At 37.2% G+C, this 23,482-nt stretch overlaps 1 protein-coding gene across 3 annotated transcripts in view; it reads right to left on the reverse strand.

The window, feature by feature from the left end:
- EEA1 (early endosome antigen 1) overlaps positions 1-23,482 on the reverse strand; it is a 132,373-nt gene that overhangs the window by 77,039 nt on the left and 31,852 nt on the right. Inside the window, exons 2-6 of one of the 3 annotated variants that reach the window (XM_061415736.1) lie at positions 17,553-17,645; positions 9,431-9,556; positions 4,961-5,085; positions 704-758; positions 545-610 (exon numbers count right to left, since the gene is read on the reverse strand). In XM_061415736.1, coding sequence (XP_061271720.1) covers positions 545-610; positions 704-758; positions 4,961-5,085; positions 9,431-9,556; positions 17,553-17,645 — 465 coding nt within the window. Of the gene's footprint in view, positions 1-544; positions 611-703; positions 759-1,206; positions 1,451-4,960; positions 5,086-9,430; positions 9,557-17,552; positions 17,646-23,482 lie in introns of those variants that run through there. The other 2 variants (XM_061415737.1, XM_061415738.1) reach the window with 2 other exon arrangements.

Below are 23,482 nucleotides of genomic sequence, written 5' to 3' on the forward strand. Positions count from 1 at the left end.
TAACTATAAGCAGTTAATAATAGTTCTTTCCCTACTAATAGACATTTTAGTGATTTCCAATTTGTCACAAATACAAGTGCTTTGAAGTGCTTCATGATTGTTTGAACCTATATTTTTTAACCACTTATGTATACTGTCAGAAAATAAGAATAATGTGGCCTGGTATAAAAAAAAAAAATCCATAGGTAAATGATCCTTTTGGCCTCACTGTAGCATGTAGGATCTTAGTTCCCTGACCACAAATTTAACCTGCACCCTCTGCAGTGGAACTGCAGAGTTTTTAATCACTTCAGGGAAGTCCCACAGGTAAATGATTCTTAATGGAGCACTTTTAAAGAGTTATATCTGAGCTTTCCATATATTGGTTATATTGGTTTGTACTCATTAGAATTTCAAAGGATACATATGTAGGCTAACAAGCACAGAGAAACAATTAGGAAGCTATTCATATCATGCCACTTGTTTACAAAAAAGCATTATACTTAATTTAAAGCAATGAAAATGAACAACTAATAACACACTTTAAGTATTTAAAAGCAATTACTTGTTGCTGCAGCCCTTGAAATTTTTCTAATTCTTTCTTTAATTCTTCTGAGTACCATTTTTCTTCCTAAGGAAAGAAAAGGTTTTAATCAGAAAATTTTTAAAGGTTTTATTTATCTGATACACTGAAAATAAACAAGTATAATCATTTTTATTTTACCTTAAGTGAAGCCTGTAGGTCTTGGACCTCTTGTCTGAGTAGTGTTATATCATCTCTAAACATAAATTGGAAAAAAGGAATTAATGGTTAATTTGCTTTAACAATCATGGCTAGTGAATATACATTAATATTCTAGTTTTCCCAATTCTTAAAAAAATTCTATAGATTTTATATATAGTGGCATATATACAGTCCTTGGGAAAATAATTTTATTCCTAAATATACTGTCTATCAATGGAAGAACACTTTTATCATGGAAACAATAAAACTGACTGTCAAGTACTGAGACAAAAGCAAAAAGCCTCCCATTAATTTACCAGCAATAAGCATCAACAGCTTCCTACTGCAGTTAGTATAAAATCTAAAGTCATTAACAAGGACTATAAAAATCTGCACAGTCTAATCCCTACCTTACCACGCTCACCCTTATTCACTTAGCTGTAGCAATGCTGGCTCCTTGCTGTTCCCTGAGTCTGAAATGCTCTTTCCTGTCAAAACCTCACCTTCTGTTCCCCTCATCTAATAGTGTGACAAACAATGGTTAAGCAGACAACTCGAAGCCCTTATGCAGAAGACATTCCATGAGAAAACACATTTGCAATTACTCTTCTAGATATGAAGAACATATCTTATCCTCTTGGATTATAAACAGCAGAAAAAGGGACTCTCCTTGCTCCATGCCACTCCAATGACTGCCATGGTAGAAGACTGAAATGAGCTGATTGGGAATACTCATGTGCACTGATTCTAGTACAAAAGGAAAAGAACAGGATCAGTTCTAACGATGCAGAAGACCAAGTCTACACCAGCACAAGCATATCAGAAAGTAAAACATAATGGGACATACTGGTAGGAAAATTATTCTCTAGGATGGGAGTGAAGATAGAGTAAAGAAACAAAGTCAGCTTCATCTGTGAAACATGGTTAACAGTAGAAAAGGAACCTCTACCTTTCAAACCCATTCATACATAAAGAACTCATTATTCAACAGAACTTGTCTACGCCAGACTCTCAAGTCATTGAGTTTAATGGGGGAAGAAAACACATAAAGAGTAACAGGCCATTAGTTCTACAATAGAAACGAAAACAGAAGCATAAAGATAGTGATCACGTCTACCTAGAAGCACTTCATGATGGAGATAAACTTTAAGGTGTCTTCTTTAATCTCTGAATACAAAAGTAAAACTAGATAATATATTCCTGCTTTTTTCTTGTCTCTTAAAATTTGCCTTTTATGACACTTCCATTAGTTTTCATTTCTCTGTTCCGTGTCTGTGTGTCCCCATCCTTCCCTCTCTCCCCCCATGTGGTCCTATGAACTCATCCGATGCGGAGAAACCACAGGCTAACTGGAGAAACCTTGGTCTTAACATGTGTATGAAAATGTGTGTATAGGTTTTAAGTTTTCCCTACTCTTTATTAATATTCCAACTCCATGTATAAAACAAAACAATGAAGAGACAGATTAATAACAATATGTAGCAATGGCTCATATTAAATTGAACGAAACTGCAAGGAAGATCATTTTAATTCAACTTCTAATTGGATGCCGTTACTCCAATTAATCTTTCAAAAAGTGCCACTTAATAAATTTTTGAAAGTAACTTGTCTAGCAAAAAAAAATCTTCTGAAACATTTAACAGATTGAACAGTCTAGGATATTAACAAAAGAAAATTAGGAAGCATCTATCAAAATTTTAAAGGGAAACTTTATCCAGAAATCCCATTTCTGGAAATATATCTTCCAGATATATTTAAACACATGCAAACAATATGTCCACAAAGACATATACCACCACAACATTTATATGTACAAAATACTGGAAATAGCCTGAATGCTTGTCAACAGGAGAATAGTAAAATTCCATGCGGTCATTAAAAAGAGTAAGATAACTATCTTCAATGATAAGAAACAATCCATAGATACAGATAGAAACAAAAGGTATAGGACAATGTAGAACTGTCTTCAATGATAAGAAACAATCCATAGATACAGATAGAAACAAAAGGTATAGGACAATGTAGAACTGCTCTTTTATGTAATTATATACATTTATACATTTCTTTATATGTACACAGATATAAGCATATTGTATATATGCAGAGACTATCTTTCTGTACTATCCTATACAAAAAAGATCTTAATGACCCAGATAACCATGATGGTGTGATCACTCACCTAGAGCCAGATACCCTGGAGTATGAAGTAAAGTGGGCCTTAGGAAGCATTACTATAAACAAAACTAGTGGAGGTGATGGAATTCCAGCTGAGCTATTTCAAATCCTAAAGGATGATCCTGTTAAAGCACTGTACTCAATATGCCAGCAAATCTGGAAAACTCAACAGTGGCCACAGGACTGGAAAAGGTCAGTTATCATCCCAATAGAAATGAAGGGCAATGCCAAAGATTGTTCAAACTATCAGACAATTGCACTCATTTCACATGCTAGCAAAGTAATGCTCAAAATTCTCCAAGCTAGGCTTCAAAAGCACGTGAACCAAGAACCTCCAGATGTACAATCTAGATTCAGATAAGGCAGAGGAACCAGAGTTTATATTGCCAACATTCATTGGATCATGAGAAAGCAAGAGAATTCCAGAAAAACATCTGCCTCATTGACGATGCTAAAGCCTTTGTGCAAGTCACAATAAACTGGAATATTCTTAAGGAGATGGGAATACCAGACCACTTTACCTGCCTGCTGAGAAACCTGTATGCAGGTCATGAAGCAACATTTAGAACCAGACATGGGAAAAGGGACTGGTTCAAAACTGGGAAAGAGTATGTCAAGGTTGTACACTGTCACCCTGCTTACTTGACTTATATGCAGAGTACATCATGTGAAATGCCAGGCAGGATGAATCACAAGCTGGAATCAAGACTGCCAGGAGAAACATCAACAACCTCAGATATGCAGATGATACCACCCTAAAGGCAGAAAGCGAAGAGAAACTAAAGAGCCCCTTAATGAGGGCAAAAGAGGAGAGTGAAAAGGATGGCTTAAAACTGAACATTCAAAAAACAAAGATTATGGTATCTGGTCCCATCACTTTATGACAAATAGATGGGGAAAAAGTGGAAACACTGACATTTTATTTTCGTGGGCTCCAAATCACTGTGGACAGTAACTGCAGCCATGAAATTCAAAGACACTTGCTCCTTGGAAGCAAAACTATGACAAACCTAGACAGCATATTTAAAAAGCAGAGACATCACTTTGCCAACAAAGGTCCATGTAGATAAAGCTATGGTTTTTCCAGTAATCACGTACAGATATGAGAGTTGGACCATAAAGAGGGCTGAGAGCTGAATAATTGATGCTTTCTAATCGTAGTGCTGGAGATGACTCTTGAGAGTCCCTTGGACTGCAAGGAGATCCAACCAGTCAATTCTAAAGAAATCAAACCTGAATATTCATTAGCAGGACTGATGCTGAAGCTCCAACACTTTGGCCACCTGATGCAAAGAGCCAACTCACTGGAAAAGACCCTGATGCTAGGAAAGATTGGGGGCAGGAGGACTGAAGGCAGAGGATGAGATAGTTAGATAGCATCACCAACTCAACAGATATGAGAATCCGGGAGATAGTGAAGGATAGGGATGGGGGAGCCTGGTGGGCTGTCGTCTATGGGGTCGCACAGAGTCAGACATGACTGATGCGACTTAGCAGCAGCAGGAAAGCCTAGAGTGCTGCAGTCCATGTACTAGCAAAGTCAGGACACAACTTAGCAACAAATCAGCAACAGAATAGCAACAGAAAATAATCAAGCTTTCTTCCTTAGTGGGAATTTAAGACATAAGTTCTCACCAATAGAAGAAAAGCAAAGTTAACTGTTGAATCCTATTCTAAGTAATTATATTTTAGTTTAATTGTTAAAATGGTCAGGTAAAATTGCTAAGAGGCAGAATGTGTTTTGTTTGCTGTTATGTTGGTGAATACAAAAGACAAATTTTTAAAGAAAGCATATCATTCTTTAATAAGCAGAATATGCTAAATATACTCTAACCTTTTAAAAAATCACAATCTTTATTAAAAATATAACCTCTGAAACATGCTACAGACGTTGGTATAGCTGGTTATTGATCAAGGACTGAATAGATTATAACAATAAAAGATCAAAACTATGCTAAATGAAGGCAGATTTAAATCAAAAAATATAAAAACAGGACTCTTCAAGAACTAAGTATTCGTGATTAAAGAGTGATATCACGTGCATTCATTTGTTACATTACACTTAAAGCTATTATACTGTACCGCTTCAGAGCCAAAGCTTCTCCTCCGTGACTTGAGTCATTACCAGCATCATGGACTGCCTCATAGTGTTTGAAAAGTTCATCAGCAGATCCAAGAGATTTCATACACTGTGGACATATGAAACCCTACACAAAGAGGTAGAAAAAAGTTTCAAAATAGTATTTTGTATTGCAAAATAACCATTCCTATGTTATGAAATATAGTCAAATGTAACATTCATACCAATAATGCCATTAAGTAAATTGTAATTTACAGTGCAAAGCCTAAATTCTGGTATTGTGCAAAGACACATCACTGCCTATCCTGGCTGCAGCTTACAAAATATTTTTTAAGACCCTTATAACCATCTTTTAGGTTGAATAAATTAATGGCTATAGTACAGAATTCTAATCTGAGAAGTTAGTTCTAATCTAGAAGTCTAGCTGAGAAGACATGCCATCAGATCTTCTATCTCTCAAAATATCCCCCAGAGTAAAACAATATCTGCTACAATCTACTGCACAGGAATGATAACCAAAAAACTAAGAACATGAAGCATTCTGATCATTGAGAAAAAAAGGTAATATAAATTACCTGTAATTACCACAGAGTATGTGCAATGGTTGAGAAGTATTCTAATCAGTAAATCCCTTCCTAAGATTAACACTATAAAAGCTTAAAGTTAATAAACAGTCCTATAAAATCTTAAAAACTTATTATATGGTATGGCATATAAGGTCCTGCATTTGTAGTCCCCCAATGACCCATCCAGTATAATCTCAGGACACTTTGACTCTCTACAACATGCTTCAGCTATACTAAAGTACTTGTGTTTCCCTGAACACACATGGTGTCTCACACTCTTACACCTGCATATATTGCCTTTTTCCTCCAGCATTACCATCAGGCTTCCCACGTGACTGGCTCAGTGATAAAGAACCTGAATGCTAATGCAGGAGATGTGGCTTTGACCCCTGTGTCAGGAAGATCCCTCTGGAGAAGGAAATGGCAACTCATTCCAGAACTCTTGCCTGGGAAATCCCATGGACAGAGGAGCCTGGCGGGCTACAAGCCATGGGGTTGCAAAACAGTGGGACACGACTCAAGAGACTAAACAACAACAGCAAATAACATAATACAGCAACGCTAATCCATGCTTCCCTAGTGACTAGTATAGTACTTTGAACATAACCATATACTTTCTACTCCGTGTATCTATTTAATGAAATACAAATGAACCTGGCAGGGCATAACTTGGCAGGAAAAAAACCAAACAGAAAAGCTTAACAGCTTGCAGATCATAAGACCTTCCAAGGGATACACTGAGCTAAGTAATAAATATTCCAGATACACAGAAATGAAACATAAACGTATTACTTCTGCTCCTTTGTGGGTGCTGTACAAATAACATACCCTCACATCACTTATTCACATTATATGGCAGATTTAAGGCTCAACAAGGATGACATTATCAGACATCGGTATGACAGAAGTATATATAAAGAACTATAGGAATACAAGAGAAGTATCCAAATCTGCCTATTGAGCAGTTAATACTGCCCCCAAAATCCACAGACACACACACATATGTGTGTATGTGTATATGTTGACATATGTCTATATGAGTCACTAGAAATAGATCTAAATAGGAATTTACTTGTCAGAAAATAAAGGCACTCTAAGCAAATAGAGAAGCATGAACAAAGGTATAGAAGAGGTATAAAACATAATTATGCTGTATTTGGAAAACAAAGGTATGTTCTGCTCACAGAACCAGAGTGAAGGGCAGGGGCACTGTTCCAGGGGATTGAAAGCATTATCTCCTGTGGAACACCTAAAACAAGCAAAGCCTGGGTACTGAGGATGTGCCTTTAAACATCAGAATAACGCCGTTAGCATCCAGAGATATGTGATGCTCGGCACTGTCTTCTGAATGAATGAATGGCCTCAGCTAGTGTGTTAATCTAGCTGGTGTTACACTTCTGTTTGAAAGCCATCTGTTATCTACCACCATGTTTAGTAATGGTTCTATATTAAGCTTTCTTGGGCATTCTTATAACTTCTGCCCAGTAACTAAAGTACCACACTTAGTTAACATGCTTTTAATGCCACAGCACATAAACCCCTGTAATATTTAGCCTGGCATTTCTCTTTTGTGTCTCAGCTTTCGCTAGTAACTAAAAGGCAAATTATACTGTTCTTCAGGGAATCCACGCCCCAATTATATTATTTAATCTTCACAGTTTTGGCTTTCTGACTATTGTCTTTACTTCCAGGTTTTGTCTCTAGATACTTAAAGATGCCAAAAAGCTAATGATCACATGAAGGTATGTCATACCTTCTTAACGCTTCTAAATATTACCAGGTTAATACTCTAGAAAGAACTGATTCATCCCTAAAGAGAAATTTTAGAAATTCAGTAATACATATTTAGCTGTAGAAATATTCCATCTAAGTGAGTTTTCCATGTGATTAGACATGGCATGTTTAAATAAATCGTCAATTTTAGGACATTTCTGATAAAAATAATTCTAAAATACATATGTGTACTTCCTCACCTTCTTAATCTGATGATATTAAACCTTTGCTGAATGTTCCAGAGCATAAATACTAATCACTGAATGGGTGCCTTCCACTGTATTAATTTTGGCAAGTCTCTAATTCCTGTACCCATATTTTATAGTCTTTCTTACACCCTCTCATCTTTCAACAATTATTTTTAAAACTTATTCACATAGTATTTCTACCAGTCCTAGCCTGACATGGATGGGAAGGCTAGATTAAGGGGGAAAAGTTTATTAAAACCACATCACTCACTTAAAATAAAGTACATAAAATAAACTCAGAATGAGTATCTGAAAGATGTCCTATGAATAAAATGCATGATCTTTAGTTCATGGACTTTGCGATACTAATTCTGGATATTAAGAAACTCCTCTATTTATTTTTTCTAAATTTCATGGGAATTGAGGTTGCTAGATAACTTAGAAACAGTAAAACAGCAACAATAAAACACTAAAATAGCCAGCTGTATTTATTTCCCTTAATCATTCCAAACATCTCGCCAACTCTCTCCCTGTCTCTCTCGCTCACACACACACACAGCTGATTTAAGATTAAAAGCATTAAATTCCTTACTCTTAGTTTTCAGTTATCTCTAATCCTTTCTCAAATCTACTGTAGCAAAGAACTTAGCTTAACTTGATATTTATGATACCCTATTGTATCAAGTATTCTTTCAGTTAAAAGGAAAGTTCTTACTTAAGTGACAATAGGTAAAACAGTCACTTTTGATTCTGGCTAACCCATAAAGAAAAATTAACCTGTATGCTCTGGAAGGAAGACAACTGGTAACATACTAAGCAGAGTTCCATGAATCCTTCATGCCTCTCTGGTCACATTGCTTCTGCAGTTTAACTGGTATCTGCCGATATGTACTCATTTTCCTACCACACTAGAGAGTGTCTGGTTTAGTTGCTCCCCCCTCAAGTTTTTCTGCGGTTCCCCTTGAGTTGAATCATACATTACACTCTTTTTGCAAATATCTATAATAAAAACTCCCTGGCACAGAGATCATATCTTCTTTACCTTTTATTTCCTTTACCTACCAAAATATCTGGCACATTAGAGGTACCCCATTAATATGTTAAGTAAGTGAAGGTTTGGTGAGATCATTTTCTTATACATCACTACCTCATAGCAAAAAGTCTGACTTTTTATCTTTCATGATAAATAAAGTTTCCTTCTTTTTTAAGATTTGTAAAAGAAATTTTTTAAAAACTATGTTTCTTTGTTTTTAGAATACTGTCATGCTTTTCAAAGGAAGTATATCAAGATCATCTGAAAAAGTTTTTCCAGCCTAAAAATGGGCAACACTTTCCATCACTGGTTCCCACTCCCGGCCTTCGATTCACACCAGCCTCACACACTACAGGGAAACATTTGAGTGAGCCACTATTAATGACAAGTGTGTACCATTCTGTAACTTCCAACAGGTCTGGGGAAAAGACTGAAACAGAGGTAGATCCAGATTCTGGATCTGCTGTATATAATGCTGTGTATTTTCCCAAGTAAAGACAGTAACAGTTCACATGCAAGGTTCTCTTTTACTTTAAGAGTAAAGCATCTTAATTGAAAGCATTTTAATACATTCATTAATAAAACATTATACAATAAAGATATAACTTACAAATGTTGAAATAAAAAACATTCACTTTATATTTCAAATTTCATGGCAAAATTTATGCAACAATAAGCTTAAACTTTTATGTATTTTACGGATTCACAGAAAGACAGCTGCAAACAGTCAGAACAGCCAAGCCAACTTCCCAAGAGCATCTTTTCCTTACTGAACCTTCTTAGAGCATGCATAATGAAAGCAATCCATATTCCCATGTAGCACAAAAAGTAAGCAACACCGAGGCAAGGAAAAACAAAGCTGTTTTGAGCAACCCATAACCAAGCTGCTAAAACAAAATATTCAGGACCCACAGTAACACTGGAGTCATTAAGAAGTTCCTGTCCTCTTGTCTCATTTTCAGCGTGCACTTTCTGGTAATGCTCCGACAAATCAATAGCAGTTATACATCTTTTCATACATAACGGACAGATGAAACCCTGTGAAATAACAACTTTTAGGAGGATATACACAAAGTTATTTATGAAACAAAACAGAGACAATGAAAATAGACATCCCAGGAAAATAATTAGTATATCTCTTTTTAGTACATGGAAGGGAAATTTTCAAGTAGTAACTGTACAAAGGGTGAAAGACTGCTATCCAAAGTAGGACTCTGAAATTAGTTTCCATCCTTAATGCTGTAAATTCCCACTGGTCAATTTTATTGTTTTAAACAGTTGCTTTTGTTGGAATCTTATTATTCATTTTGTTTATGATACTTTGTCCTTATTTATGTGAGAGCTAGTACTGACAAGCTAGCTGTTATTTTGGATCAAGAAATGATTGGCAGTTTTAACAAATATTTTTATGTAAGATAATGTTCTCAACAAAAAGTTCTTATAATGAAAGCAATTTTCAGTCTTCACCATATTCCACAAGCTAAAGATCCCATTCTTGCCCACACCCACAATTCCTAGCAGGTGACCCCCCTTCTAATTTTATGAGCTAAGTAAAATCATTTTACAACAATCTCCCAAACTCCCTATACCTAACAATATCTGTATTTTAAAATATGGGCTGTTACACTGATCTATGGTTTGTGGTTTTGTCTATGGTTTGAGGAACAGTAAAAGGATAAGAGAATAAAGAAGTTGAGAGTGTCAAGGAGAAAGTAAATTAAATGACAGCGGTGAAGGACAATAGGCTACAAAAGTTATGTCATGAATTTTGGTGTCAAAAATAGATATGGGTTTGAGTCTCAACCAATACTGACTACGTGACTTTTAAAAAATCACTTTACTTTGCTAAACGTCAGTTTCCTCACCTATAAAATGGAGCTAGTATTAGCACCTATTCATCTAGAGTGTATTCTACAGTGTATTCCTTGCCTGAGACATTGTAAGTGCTCAACAAATATTAACTGTCATTAGATGTATGGTTAGAGACTAAATGAAATGAAGACAAGAAAGGATAATACACTATAAGAAAAATAGAAATTAAAAATCTAAAATAATCAACAAGACCAAAGAAGTTAAGAAGTATGACTATGAGAAAGTTTTTGATATGACAGGCAGTTGATGTAAGGTATGCAGAGATAGGATTTTAACATGCCAGATAAAACTGTTCTGTCTGATAAGAAAATGGGAGGTACTGCCATGGCCTTGAGGAACCAGAGAAGTAATAAAGATCACTGGCATTGATAACATTAAGAACTGGGAGGCTAAGGGTTCCTTGGGTCCTTAATGTCACTCAGGATCATAGCAAGGAAGAAAGACTACAAACAAGATTCCAAAGTGAGACACAAGACAGGTCAGCAGTTAAGAACTAGTTCTGGGCTTGAATCCTTGAATCCTAAGCTACTACACTTAGCAGTTTATATGACCTTCAATTTCCTCATCCATTAAATGAGATAAATATAACACCTACTTCATATGGGGAATCTCAGGAGAATTAATGAGGTAATACATGCTTCCCCAGTGGCTCAGCTGGTAAAGAATCCGCCTGTAATGTGGGAGACCTGGGTTCGATCCCTGGGTTGGGAAGATCCCCTGGAGAAGGGAAAGGCTACCCACTCCAGTATCCTAGCCTGAAGAACTTCATGGACTGTATAGTCCATGGGGTCGCAAGGAGTTGGACACAACTGAGCGACTTTCACAGCTCACAATACATGCTAAGTCCTTATCACAGCATCTGATACAAAGAAAACATTCAATGAATGTTAGCTATCATTTAATATCATTGTTCCTTTTGTTGACAACCCTTAAAGGAGATCAGCCAGGGGATGAAAATAAGTAACATGAATTCACTTTTTCTTCTTTTTACTGATGAAAGGGATGTCTTCCTGGAAACCACAGTCCCAGGTACTAAAACTACAGAACAATCATTTTTTTTAAAGAACAATGCGGGTCTATTTAACCATGATATCTTTATGCTGCCTGCCACTTTACTTATTTCTTCACTGTAAGTTTCTACATATCATTCAACCATTCATTCAAAAAGTATTTACTGGGTGTGGTTACTACATCATTATGCTATGGTAGTGAGAACACAATGGTAAAATAAAGCAAAGACCTCATCCTTAATAAGATTATATACTTCTTGAAAAAGTTGCAAAAGAAAATACACTTCATACCTCACTAATCAGAAAATCCTATTAGAACTATTGGATTGGCTAAAAAGCTCATTCAGGTCTTATGGAAAACCTGAATGAACTTTTTGGCCAACACAGTTCCTTCAAAATATATCGAGGACCTGAGGATCTTTCTCCATTGTTACTGCCCTGATCCAAGCCACCCTCAAAGTGTATATGGATCACTGCAGAAGCCTTCCAACAGTCTCTGCTTCTATCCTTACCCCTATGAAAATGTAGATAACTTTTGTCATTTCCCTGCTCCAAACCTTCCAATGACTTCTATCTCAGCAAGAGTAAAACACTAAAGTCTGTACAAAGGCCTCTAAGGCCTTACATGAAGTGGGCCTCATTACCTCACTAACCCAACCTCCCTCCACTCACTGTGCTGGAGCCACTAGTCTCTTGGCTGTTTTTCAACATAGCATGCCCTCACCTCAAAGACTTGTTCCACCTGCCTGCAACATGCTTGCTCCAGAAAGCCACATGATTCATTTCCTCACTTCATCCAGTTCTTTCTGAGCCATTTCCTTCTCAGAAATGTCTTCCCTGACAATTCTATTTGAAATTGCATCCACCCAAAACACTTTCTATTCCCTTTTCTTTGCTTTATTTTTCTCAGTAATACCAACTGTCTCCCTCTGTATGTTTTAGGTTTTGCCTGTTTCCACCCAATGCAATCTAAATTCCATCAGGATAAAGGTTTTTTCACTCACGCCATACTCCAGCATCAAGAACAGCATCTGGCTTCAATAAATATTTGATAAATGAATCTCACAATAACAGTCATTACCAAAAGGATGGGTAGAGGACTTCCCCGGTGGCTCAGACGGTAAAGCGTCTGTCTACAATGCAGCAGACCCAGGTTCGAGCCCTGGGTTGGGAAGATCCCCTGGAGAAGGAAAAGGCAATCCACTCCAGAACTACTGCCTGGAAAACCTCATGGACAGAGGAGCCTGGTAGGGCTACAGTCCACGGGGTCGCAAAGAGTCGGACACGACTGAGCAACTTCATTTTCACTTAACCAAAAGGATAGGCAATATTTTTCCACAAAAGCACATGGAAGAAACATCTGCCTCACATCAGAGTCAAGGAAAGTTGACAGGAAAAAGCAATTATCTGCAATGAGACTTGAAGGATAATCAGATGTTAACCAAGAAAAAGCAAGACTAGGTAAGGCATAGAGATTAGCACACACAAAAGTTCAAAGATAAGAAATAACTTGGCACACCTTAAAATCAGTTCATTATGGCTGGATCAGAGAAAATAACATAACCACACACATAAGGTCAACAGATTTCTCACAAAAGTGAAAATTCAATTCAAGTGGAAAAAGTAACATTTTCAGCAAATGGTTACTACAAGGATATAGAAAAATGTGGTTTCCATATCCACATGGAAGAAATGAACCTCAAGCACAATTTCGGACCATATACAATACTTTAAAATAAGTCAAAGATTGAAATGTACAAGCTAAAGGATTTTTTAATCTTTCAGTCTTTTTTAAAATGAAGTGTAATTGATATACAATATTGTAAGTTATAGGTTACAACATAGTGATTCACTATTTTTAAAAGTTATAGCCCATGTATAGTTATTATAAAATATTGACTATATTCTGTCTTGTACAATATCTCCAAGTAGCTTGATTTCTTTTTAACAAGAAGCAAGCATAGGATAGTTTTACAACCTTGAAGTAGGCCAAAAATTCTGTAGTACCCAAAAGCAAAAACCATAAAAGAAAAGTCTGACAAAACTATTTCTCTTTGACAGACACCATTAACAAAATGAAAAACAAGCCACAGACTGAGAAAAAATATACACAGCACATATTTCTGATTGTGGTATAAGGCCTAAAATTAAGGCCCAATACACACTGCTTTCACAACTAGTCAAACTGGAAGGGCTTCAAATGGCCTAACTGCAAGTTCCCCTCACCACTCTGTTCCCACAGATAAGAGATGGGGAAACAGTGGAAACAGTGTCAGACTTTGTTTTTCTGGGCTCCAAAATCACTGCAGATGGTGACTGCAGCCATGAAATTAAAAGACGCTTACTCCTTGGAAGGAAAGTTATGAACAACCTAGATAGCGTATTCAAAAGCAGAGACATTACTTTGCCAACAAAGGTCCGTCCAGTCAAGGCTATGGTTTTTCCTGTGGTCAGGTATGGATGTGAGAGTTGGACTGTGAAGAAGGCTGAGCGCTGAAGAATTGATGCTTTTGAACTGTGGTGTTGGAGAAGACTCTTGAGAGTCCCTTGGACTGCAAGGCGATCCAACCAGTCCATTCTGAAGGAGATCAGCCCTGGGATTTCTTTGGAAGGAATGATGCTAAAGCTGAAACTCCAGTACTTTGGCCACCTCACACGAAGAGTTGACTCATTGGAAAAGACTCTGATGCTGGGAGCGATTGGGGTCAAGAGGAGAAGGGGACGACAGAGGATGAGATGGCTGGATGGCATCACTGACTCGATGGACGTGAGTCTGAGTGAACTCTGGGAGTTGGTGATGGACAGGGAGGCCTGGCGTGCTGCGATTCATGGGGTCACAAAGAGTCGGACATGACTGAGCAACTGATCTGATCTGATCCAAACAGCTTCTCCTCTTCACAAGGCCCTGCTAGCCCCTGGAATTACTCAAATAAGCCAATCACATCTCCTGTAGGAATTGGATGGGGCGGAGAGGCCTTACCTCCCTGACACCATACCATACACCTGACACCATAATGCCTACCTGTCACAGCCCCTGATTATTGATTTTGTTCCCAAGTGCAGTTCTCATGTGGCGCTGCATAGCATGCAGTGTCCTCTTCCCCTGGGCTGTGAGTATATGTAACAAACTACGTTGATCTCATTTGTCTAATTATGTACTGAGCCAACCCCATAAGCCTAGAACAGGAATCCTTCCCTCACCAACGGAATGAGTAGGAGGCAACCAAAACATTGATAAAAGGATAAAGAACTCTTACAAGTCATTAAAATATAAAGATAAATATTCCAATTCTCAAAATGGTTGGATTTTCAGTTCCAGACAAAATGAAACAGCTACATTTCTCTATTCTTCCTGTAAGTACAGCTGAAATCTCTAGGCATTATATAAAACACAAGAAAAATAAAAAGCTGAAAGCTAAAGAGAAGAAGGCAGACCAGTTAAGGTCTCAGGAGCCAAGGATTGAGACAGTGGTGAGTACTGTGAGTTTTCTTTTCACTTCATATATTCTGGGCTGTGTGCTGGCAAAGCCAGCAACCTGAAAACTTCAGTGGACACTTACTAAAAAAGCCCTAAGAAAAGTCTTCTCTAGCCACTTGAGCAGGAAACTGAAAATCTGATGTGTTATATGCTGGTCATTACCAAGTGCCTTCAGTGGGTACTAAGGATGGACGTCAGATTAGAAAGAGATAAAGAGTAAACAAAGAATATGCTTTGGCAATGGGATATACTAAATAGTCTAAACAACTGTCCTGATGAGAACAAATGATATATCACATTATGTATTATCCATAATGTATACGTTATACACTGAATGTCTGTATACCCTCAAAATTCATATGTTGAAATCTTAACCTCCAATGTGATGGGGCCTTTGGGAGATAAGATTAAGTCATGAGGATGGAGTCCTAATGAATGGAATAGGTATCCTTAAAATAGAGACCCCAGAGAGCTCTCTTGCCCCTTCTGCCATGTGAGGATGGCCTTCTTTATCCAAGAAGCAAACCCCATCAGACCTAGAATCTGCCAGACCTTTGAACATCCCAGCCTCCAGAACTGTGAGAACTGTTTATTGTTTAAGCCTCTCAGTACTTTTGTTGTAATAGCCTGTATGTAGATACTATTTTATATATTATGATGTATAATAATATATAAAATGGAGAAGGCAATGGCACCCCACTCCAGTACTCTTGCCTAGAAAATCCCATGGACGGAGGAGTCTGGTAGGCTGCAGTCCATGGGGTCGCTAGAGTCAGACACGACTGAGCGACTTCACTTTCACTTTTCACTTTCATGCACTGGAGAAAGAAATGGCAACCCACTCCAGTGTTCTTGCCTGGAGAATCCCAGGGACGGGAAGCCTGGTGGGCTGCCATCTATGGGCTGCACAGAGTCGGACACGACTGAAACGACTTAGCAATATATAAAATGATATGAGTACCAAACCAGGGCACTGTTTTATTTCTGACTATTTCTTTAAAATCCTGGAGACCATGGTATTTCAAATTCCATTTAGATGGTTGCTAAGGGCACAATGTTAAAACCTAGAATTTGTTCAAAGTGGGAAGCCAACCTCAGGGTAAAAGGGAAAGATTAAGAGAAAAAGAGAAATTGAGAGACACAGTGAGAGGTTTCAACTGAAATCTTAACCAGTTAACACCTAGCACTGGGCATATGGAAAAAACAACCTCTGAGAATTCATAATCGCTAATAGCTCTCAATTAGGTTAATAGCTGGAATTTATACTTGTTGGTAATATGAAAAATTTCAAGTACAGAACTTAATTTAACAGAGTCCCAGGTTAGAGCCACTTCTAGAACAGTATTTGTATGCTGATGGGAATAATTTATGTCACAGGTAAAAACCAAAGTTGCAGGAAAAGAGATAAGCTGAGAATGTGAGAGAGAATGGAATCCAAAGCACAAGAGAAAGGACTAAAATTAGACAGGAAGAGAGACCTGTCTTCCATACACTGAAGTAATAAAGAGAATAGAGACTAAAGCATAGCTTTAGTGACAAAATGAGAACATTCTTCTAATGATTTCTTTTCTCTCAATGGGATAGAAGGTGACTGAGAGAAGGAGGGAATAAGGTAAGACACACGAAAGGTTTGAGGACGAAGAAGAGAGTACAACTATCACAGTAGAAAAGGAGCCCTAATAAGAAAATGCAGGAGGATTAGCAGGCACTGCTCATCACCACTGCAGGCTTTTTTGGGTTTGGTCTGAACGAGGTCAACAAGTATTACTAAATTCGTTTCCAGGGTTACAATTGAGCTTTTTGAGCTTGTCATAAACACAGTTTGAATGTTTTCCTTAAACTTGCTCTTTTATACAGTTCAACTGATCCCTTTCTTCTCACTCAGTCTTGTTAGATCTTATTATGGTTAATACGAAAGACAGACGGGCAAAAAGAGACAAAATAGAGAGATGGGTGGTAAAAGACGTACACAGAAACGTGCACACGACAGACTCGTCAACCAAGAGATGGGGAAGAGCGGGGAACAGGGAACTGGGCACAGCTGGGCCCAGAGAAAGGCAACTGACAAAAACTGTCACATCAGAAATGCGAGTGTGTTCGTCTCTCAGGGGCAGAGTTATGGATGGTTTTTATGTTCTTCTCTCACCTAATCTCCTTTTTCTATAATGAGTATATATTATTCATTAAAAATGATAGTAATAAACTTCTATGGCTGACTTCTCAAAAAATTTGAGTTATTTTTTTAGACTTACTTTCTCCATTAATTTTTAAGAAGCTATCAAACAAACATTCTTACAAATTATAAATGAAGACAAATAATGTAAAAGTTTTATAGCTTATCTAATTTTTCAGTAGCTTAGTTGTTCATCACAGTACAAACACATAAGTACTTACTAATTAATTGGTAATTCTTTACAAACAGATTTTTAAATCTTCATTAAGTTCAAATGACTTTATTAAATAAAAGTTGTCAATATTATTTTTTAGTCTTAATATACACTTTTGCAGTCTCACAACTAAGCACTATTATCTACCTACAGTGTGGATCCAATTTGTAAGAAAGATTTATGAGATCTTTTGCTACAAAAGTTTAAATTACCAAATGTTACTCCAAACATTTGCTATTTTTCCTTAAATAATACTGAACCTTATTGACGAATGATTATTCTCATACCTCTGAAGAGCTTTCATTATTGACATCCACTGTGTTTATAGGAGCTGCTGATGAATCTAGATCTGAACCTTGAGAGCCAACTCTCCCAGGAGTCTGAAACACAAGCAGAAAAAAGCAAAGTAAATATCAACAATATATTCATAAACTATTTAATAACTAAATAGTAATCAGGGCTAGCCTTACACATAAAAGGAGATGTCCTCTCAACAACAACAAACAGCACTAAAGCTATCCTTTATTGAAGACTGAACCTAATCCTGGATCAATACCTCTATCTGCATTCTCTCAGGCTTAGTCTTTTTAAATTAATAAAAAGTTTACCTTTATAAACTTTTTATTTTGATTGTGCTTTATCATCTTCACCTCACTTTCACAGAGTATCTTATTTAATCATAATGACATCCCTGAGAGATACAGGGAAAATGTTTTATCTATAGATGAGAAAACAGATTCAAAGCAGCTAGGGACTTCTCAAGATTGTACTGTTAATAAAAATCAGAAAGAAATCAAACTAAAATGCTGTAATTCTAATTCCTCTTGCATTGCTCTCCACTATATCAACTGAACTACAATGATTTGAGAGGAGCTAAAAAGATCAACACAGGTCACATTATCTAGTCACCCACCTATCTATTACCCATGCCAACCATTACCAATCTGTCTCCAATATTTAATATTCCACCATCAAAGATACAGTTTGGAGGGTTAAAGGTCTTTTTTCCTCCTGCAACATTTTTATTCATTATACTTAGGTATGACCTTAAAGGAACTGGAAATCTACTAAAACATCAGGTAAAAGACAGATTCAGAGTACAAGAACTGACTCAATAATCCTTATCAAAAAACAGTGAGTGCAAACTATCATTATTCTCACCATATGCAAGAGAGAATAAAGGTGTGGAAATTAAGTTACTTGCTCCAAGGCACATGACAAGTAAGTGGGGGAAAAAAAAATCCCTCACAAGAGAGATGAGCCCTCAAAACACCTGGTTTTGAAAAACCATGTGAAGTATGTCCAGGAAAACTAAGAACTACAGGGAATAGAAAACCTACTCTTAAAGGACTTGCATACAGATTGACTTGACCTGAAAATCAGGGCAAAAAACCCCAGACTGAAAAGTGCATGGACCACACAGATTCAAAGGGAGGCGGGGTGGGAGGGGGGGGGGCAGGGAGGGAAACACAGCTAACTGAATAGGTAAATAAAACAGCTAACAGAGAAAAAAGAAAAGTGTATGGACTATAGGTGAGGGGACTCACCTACTCATCTTGAAACATCTGCTGTAGAGAAAGGAACTAGCTGGAATGCTCCACAGGGTCTCTGAGTCACTGGAAGAAGCCATTTATGTGATCTCAGGCTGCCTTGCTATACTAACGCTGGCAGGCACCATACTGGAATCCTCCACCCAGCCTGTCAGCACCAGTGGGAGAACACTGCACCTCGGCTGGGTCTCATAGCCAGCCAAGCAACAGCCCCGTCCACCAGAATCCCCACTGCAACTGTGACCCCACCACCTGCATGCATAGGAGACACCCCTTAAGCCGTTGGCTCTGGTGGCCAGGCAGGATTATGCTTCTGAGACCCACAGGACATCTCCTAAATAAGACCACTCCTTCTAGACTAGGAGAGACCGCTGGTATACCTAATATACAGAAACAAACATAAAGAAATAGGCAACATGAGGAGATAAAGATAGTCCAATCTACAGAGTAAGACAGAAATTCAAAAAAAGAACAATATGGAGATAAGCAATCTACCTGATAAGAAGTTCAAAAAAAAATGGTCATAAAGACAACAGCCAAATACAGGTGAAGAAAAAATTAGCATTGTGAGAACTTCAACAAAGAGAAAACAGAAGTTACAACTGAAAAATATGCTAGAGGGGTTCAACAGCAAACTGGATTAAGCAGAAAAACAAATCAGCCAGCAGGAAGGTAAGACAACGGCACTCACCCAGACAGAGCAGAGAAATGAAGATAGTATTCTAAAAAGTGAAGACACCTTACAGGGCCTTCAGGGCAACATCAAGCAGAATACCATTTGCATTATAGGGGGTACAAGAAAGAAAAGAAAGAAAGGGACAGAAAACCTATTTAAAGAAATAGTTGCTAAAAACATCCTTAACAGGGGGAAGGAAACAGATATCCAGGTCCAGGAAGAATCCTCCAAATAAGATGAACCCAATGAGACACATACAAGACACACCATAATTAAAACTGTAAAAGGAATCAAGAGAGAATGCTAAAAGCAACAAGACAAAAACATTGTCAGGTACAAGGGAAACCCTATAATACTATAGCAGATTTTTCAGTAGAGTCTCTAAAGGCAGAAGGGAGTGGCATATCATATTCAAAGTGCTAAGAGAAAAAAAAACTTCCAACCAAGAATTATCTACCTGAGGACATCCCTGGCAGTCCAGTGATTAAGACTCTGTGCTTCCAATGCAAGGGGCGATGGTTCGATCCCTGGTCAGGGAACTAAGATCATACAAGCTGCCCAGCACAGCCAAAAAAAAGAATTCTCTACCCAGCAAAGTTTTCATTCACAATTGAAGGAGATCAAGAAAACTCTTGAGCAAAAACTATATGTGTTCATCACCACTGAACTGATCTAACAAGAAATATTAATGGGACTTCTTTAAGGTGAAAAGAAATGGCACTAATTAATTTAAAAAAATGAAAGTAAAAAAAAACTCACTGCTAAAGGTAAATATGATAAAGGTAGAGGATCAATGACTTATAAAGCAAGCACAAAGGTTAAAAGACGAAAGTACTACAACAACTAAAATTACACTAATTGGTTAAAAGATGCATAAAAAGAAATAAAATGTGTCATCAAAAGTATAAAACATCAGGACAGAGTAAAAGACAAAGCTTTGGAATGATTTCTAATTTAAGTTGCCAGCAACTTAGAACAGGCTACTACTTACATAGAATGTCATAGGTGAACCTTACAGTAACCACTAGGAAAAAACTTACAGAAAATTTACAAAAGAAAATTTAAAAAGAATCTAAACATGACACTAAAAAAAAAAAATTCACACCATAACACGAAAAGAGAGAAGAAAGGCAGAACAGTTAGGAACTATAAAAACAGCCAGAGAACAACTAACAAAATGGCAATAAGCACATGATTATCAGTAATTACCTTAAATGTAAGTGGACTAAATTCAGTACAGTCTTACGTCAAGAAATAAGAAATCCCCAATACACAATCTAGCCTTACACCTAAAGAAACTAGAAAGGAACAAAGCCCAAAATTGGTAGAAGGAAGGAAATAAAGGAGAGAAATAAAATAGAGATTAAACATACACACACAAACATGTACACACACACAAACACATACACTATAAAAGATCAATGAAACTAATCTGGCTGGTTGAAAAGATTTAAAAAAAAAAAAAAAAACTGCCAAACATTTAGCTAAACTCACCAGGGGAAAAAAGAAGACTCAATTAAGATCGGAGATGAAAGAAGAGATGTTACAACTAACACAGAGAAACACAAAGGATTTCTTATATGAATATACTCCAACAAACTGGACAACCTAAAACAAATGGATACATTCCTAAAAACACAGTCTTCAAGACTAAATCACGAAGACATAGAAAATTTGAATAGACCAATTACTACTAAAGAGATTTTGAAACAGCAATCAAAAGTCTCCAAAAAAACCAAAGCCCTAAGCAGACAGCTTCACTAATGAATTACACAAAATATTCAAAGATTTAATACCTATCCTTCTCAAATTCCTCCCAAAAACTGAAAAGCAGGGAAGCCTTCCAAACACATCCTATGAACCCAGCATTAATGAAAACCAGTCAAGGAAACTACAAAAAAATAAAAATAAAAAATAACAGGCCCAATATCCTTGATGAAAACAGATGCAAAAATCCTCAACAAAATATTAGCAAACTGAATCCAACAATACATTAAAATAAGCATACATCATAATTAAGCAAAATTTATTCCAGGGATCCAAGGATGGCTCAACATCCACAAAATCAATATGATACATCACATTAACAAAATGAAAGGTAAAAATTATATGGTCATCTCAATAGATGCAGAAAAATCATTTGACAAAATTCAACATCAATTTATGATAAAACGCTCAACAAAGTGGGTAGAGAAGAAACATAATAAAGGCCATATATGACAAACACACAGCTAATACCACACTAAACAGTGAAAACTGAAAGCTTTCCCTCTTAACATCAGGAAACAAGACAAGGATGCCCACTACCACATTTTTTCAACAAAGCACAGGAATTCCTAGCCAAAGAAATTAGGCAAGAAAGAAAAAGAAAAGGAAATAACAAACTTCCAAATCAGAAAGTAAAACTGGCACACTATTTGCAGATGACATGATACGTAAAGAAAACCTTAAAGATTACACACACACACACACACACACACACAGTTGTCACTAATAAACAAAATAAATGAATTCGGTGAAGTCACAGAGTACAAAATCAACATACAGAGAAATCTGTGGGCATATCTAGGCCAATAATGAACTATCAGGAAGAAAAATTAAGAAAACAATCCCATGTATGACTGCACCAAAAATAATAAAATACCTAAGAATAAATTATTCAACCAAGGAGGTGAAAGACTTCGCACAATGAAAACTATAAGACACTGATGGGGCTTCCCTGGTGGCTCAGTGGTAAAGAATCCACCTGTTCACGCAGGAGACACGGGGAGGACCCCACATGCTGTGGAGCAGCTAGGCCCCTGGGCCGCAACTATTGAGCCTGTGCTCTGGATTCAGCAGCTGCACCTACTGAGACCACGTGCCACAGCTACTGAACTCCGAGCGCCCTGAAGCCTGTGCTCTGCGACAAGGAGCCACCACAAGGAGAGGCCCACATACCGCAACAAGAGGAAAAGCCAGGGCAGCAATCAAGACCCAGCACAGCCAAAAATAAATAAGTAATTTTTTTAAAGACACTGATGAATGAACTTGAAGAAGACAAACAAATGGAAAGATATTTTGTATTCATGGACTGGAGAAACACTGTTTAAATACCCATATTCCCCACAGCAATCTACAGATTCAATGCAATCTCTATCAAAACTCCCAATGGCATATTTCAAAAAACTAGAACAAATTATTCTAAAATGTATACGGAACCCAAAAAAATTCCCCAATGGTCAAAATAATCCTGAAAAAGAAGAAAAAAGCTGGAGGTATCATGCTCCCTGGTTTCAAACTGTACTCTAAAGCTACCAAGTCTTCCCTGGTGGCTCAAATGGTAAAGAATCTGCCTACAATGCAGAAGACCTGAGTTCGATCCCCAGATTAGGAAGATCCCCTGGAGAGAGGAATGGTATCCACTCTTATATTCCTGCTTGGAGAATTCCGTGGACAGAGGAGCCTGGTAGGCTATAGTCCATGGGGTCACAAAGAGCTGAATACAACTGAGCAACAAACACACATAAAGCTACAGTAATAAAAACACACATAAAGCTACAGTAATAAAGATAGTATGTACCAGCACAAAAACAGACACACAGATCAATGAAAGAATTGAGAGCATAAAAATGTAAACCTACACATGTACAGACAATTTATGAAAAAGAAGCAAAAAACATACCATGGAGAACAGACAGTAGCTTCAATAACGGTGCTGGGGAAAATGGACTGCCACATGCAAAAGAATGAAACAATTAACTCAAAAGGGATTAAAGCCTTGAATGTAAGACCTGAAACCATGGAATTTCTAGAAGAAAACTTTAGACATCAGTCTTAGCAATATTTTTGTGGCTCTGACTCTCAAGGCAAGGGAAAGAAAAGCAAAAATAAACGGGACTATATCAAATGAAAAAGTTTCTGCACAGCAAAGGAAACCATCATCAAAACAAAAAGGCAACCTACTGAATGGGAAAAGATATTTGCAAATCATATATCCAATAAGGGGTTA

Source organism: Bos javanicus, chromosome 5 (assembly GCF_032452875.1).
Source record: "Bos javanicus breed banteng chromosome 5, ARS-OSU_banteng_1.0, whole genome shotgun sequence".
Classification (NCBI taxonomy): domain Eukaryota; kingdom Metazoa; phylum Chordata; class Mammalia; order Artiodactyla; family Bovidae; genus Bos; species Bos javanicus.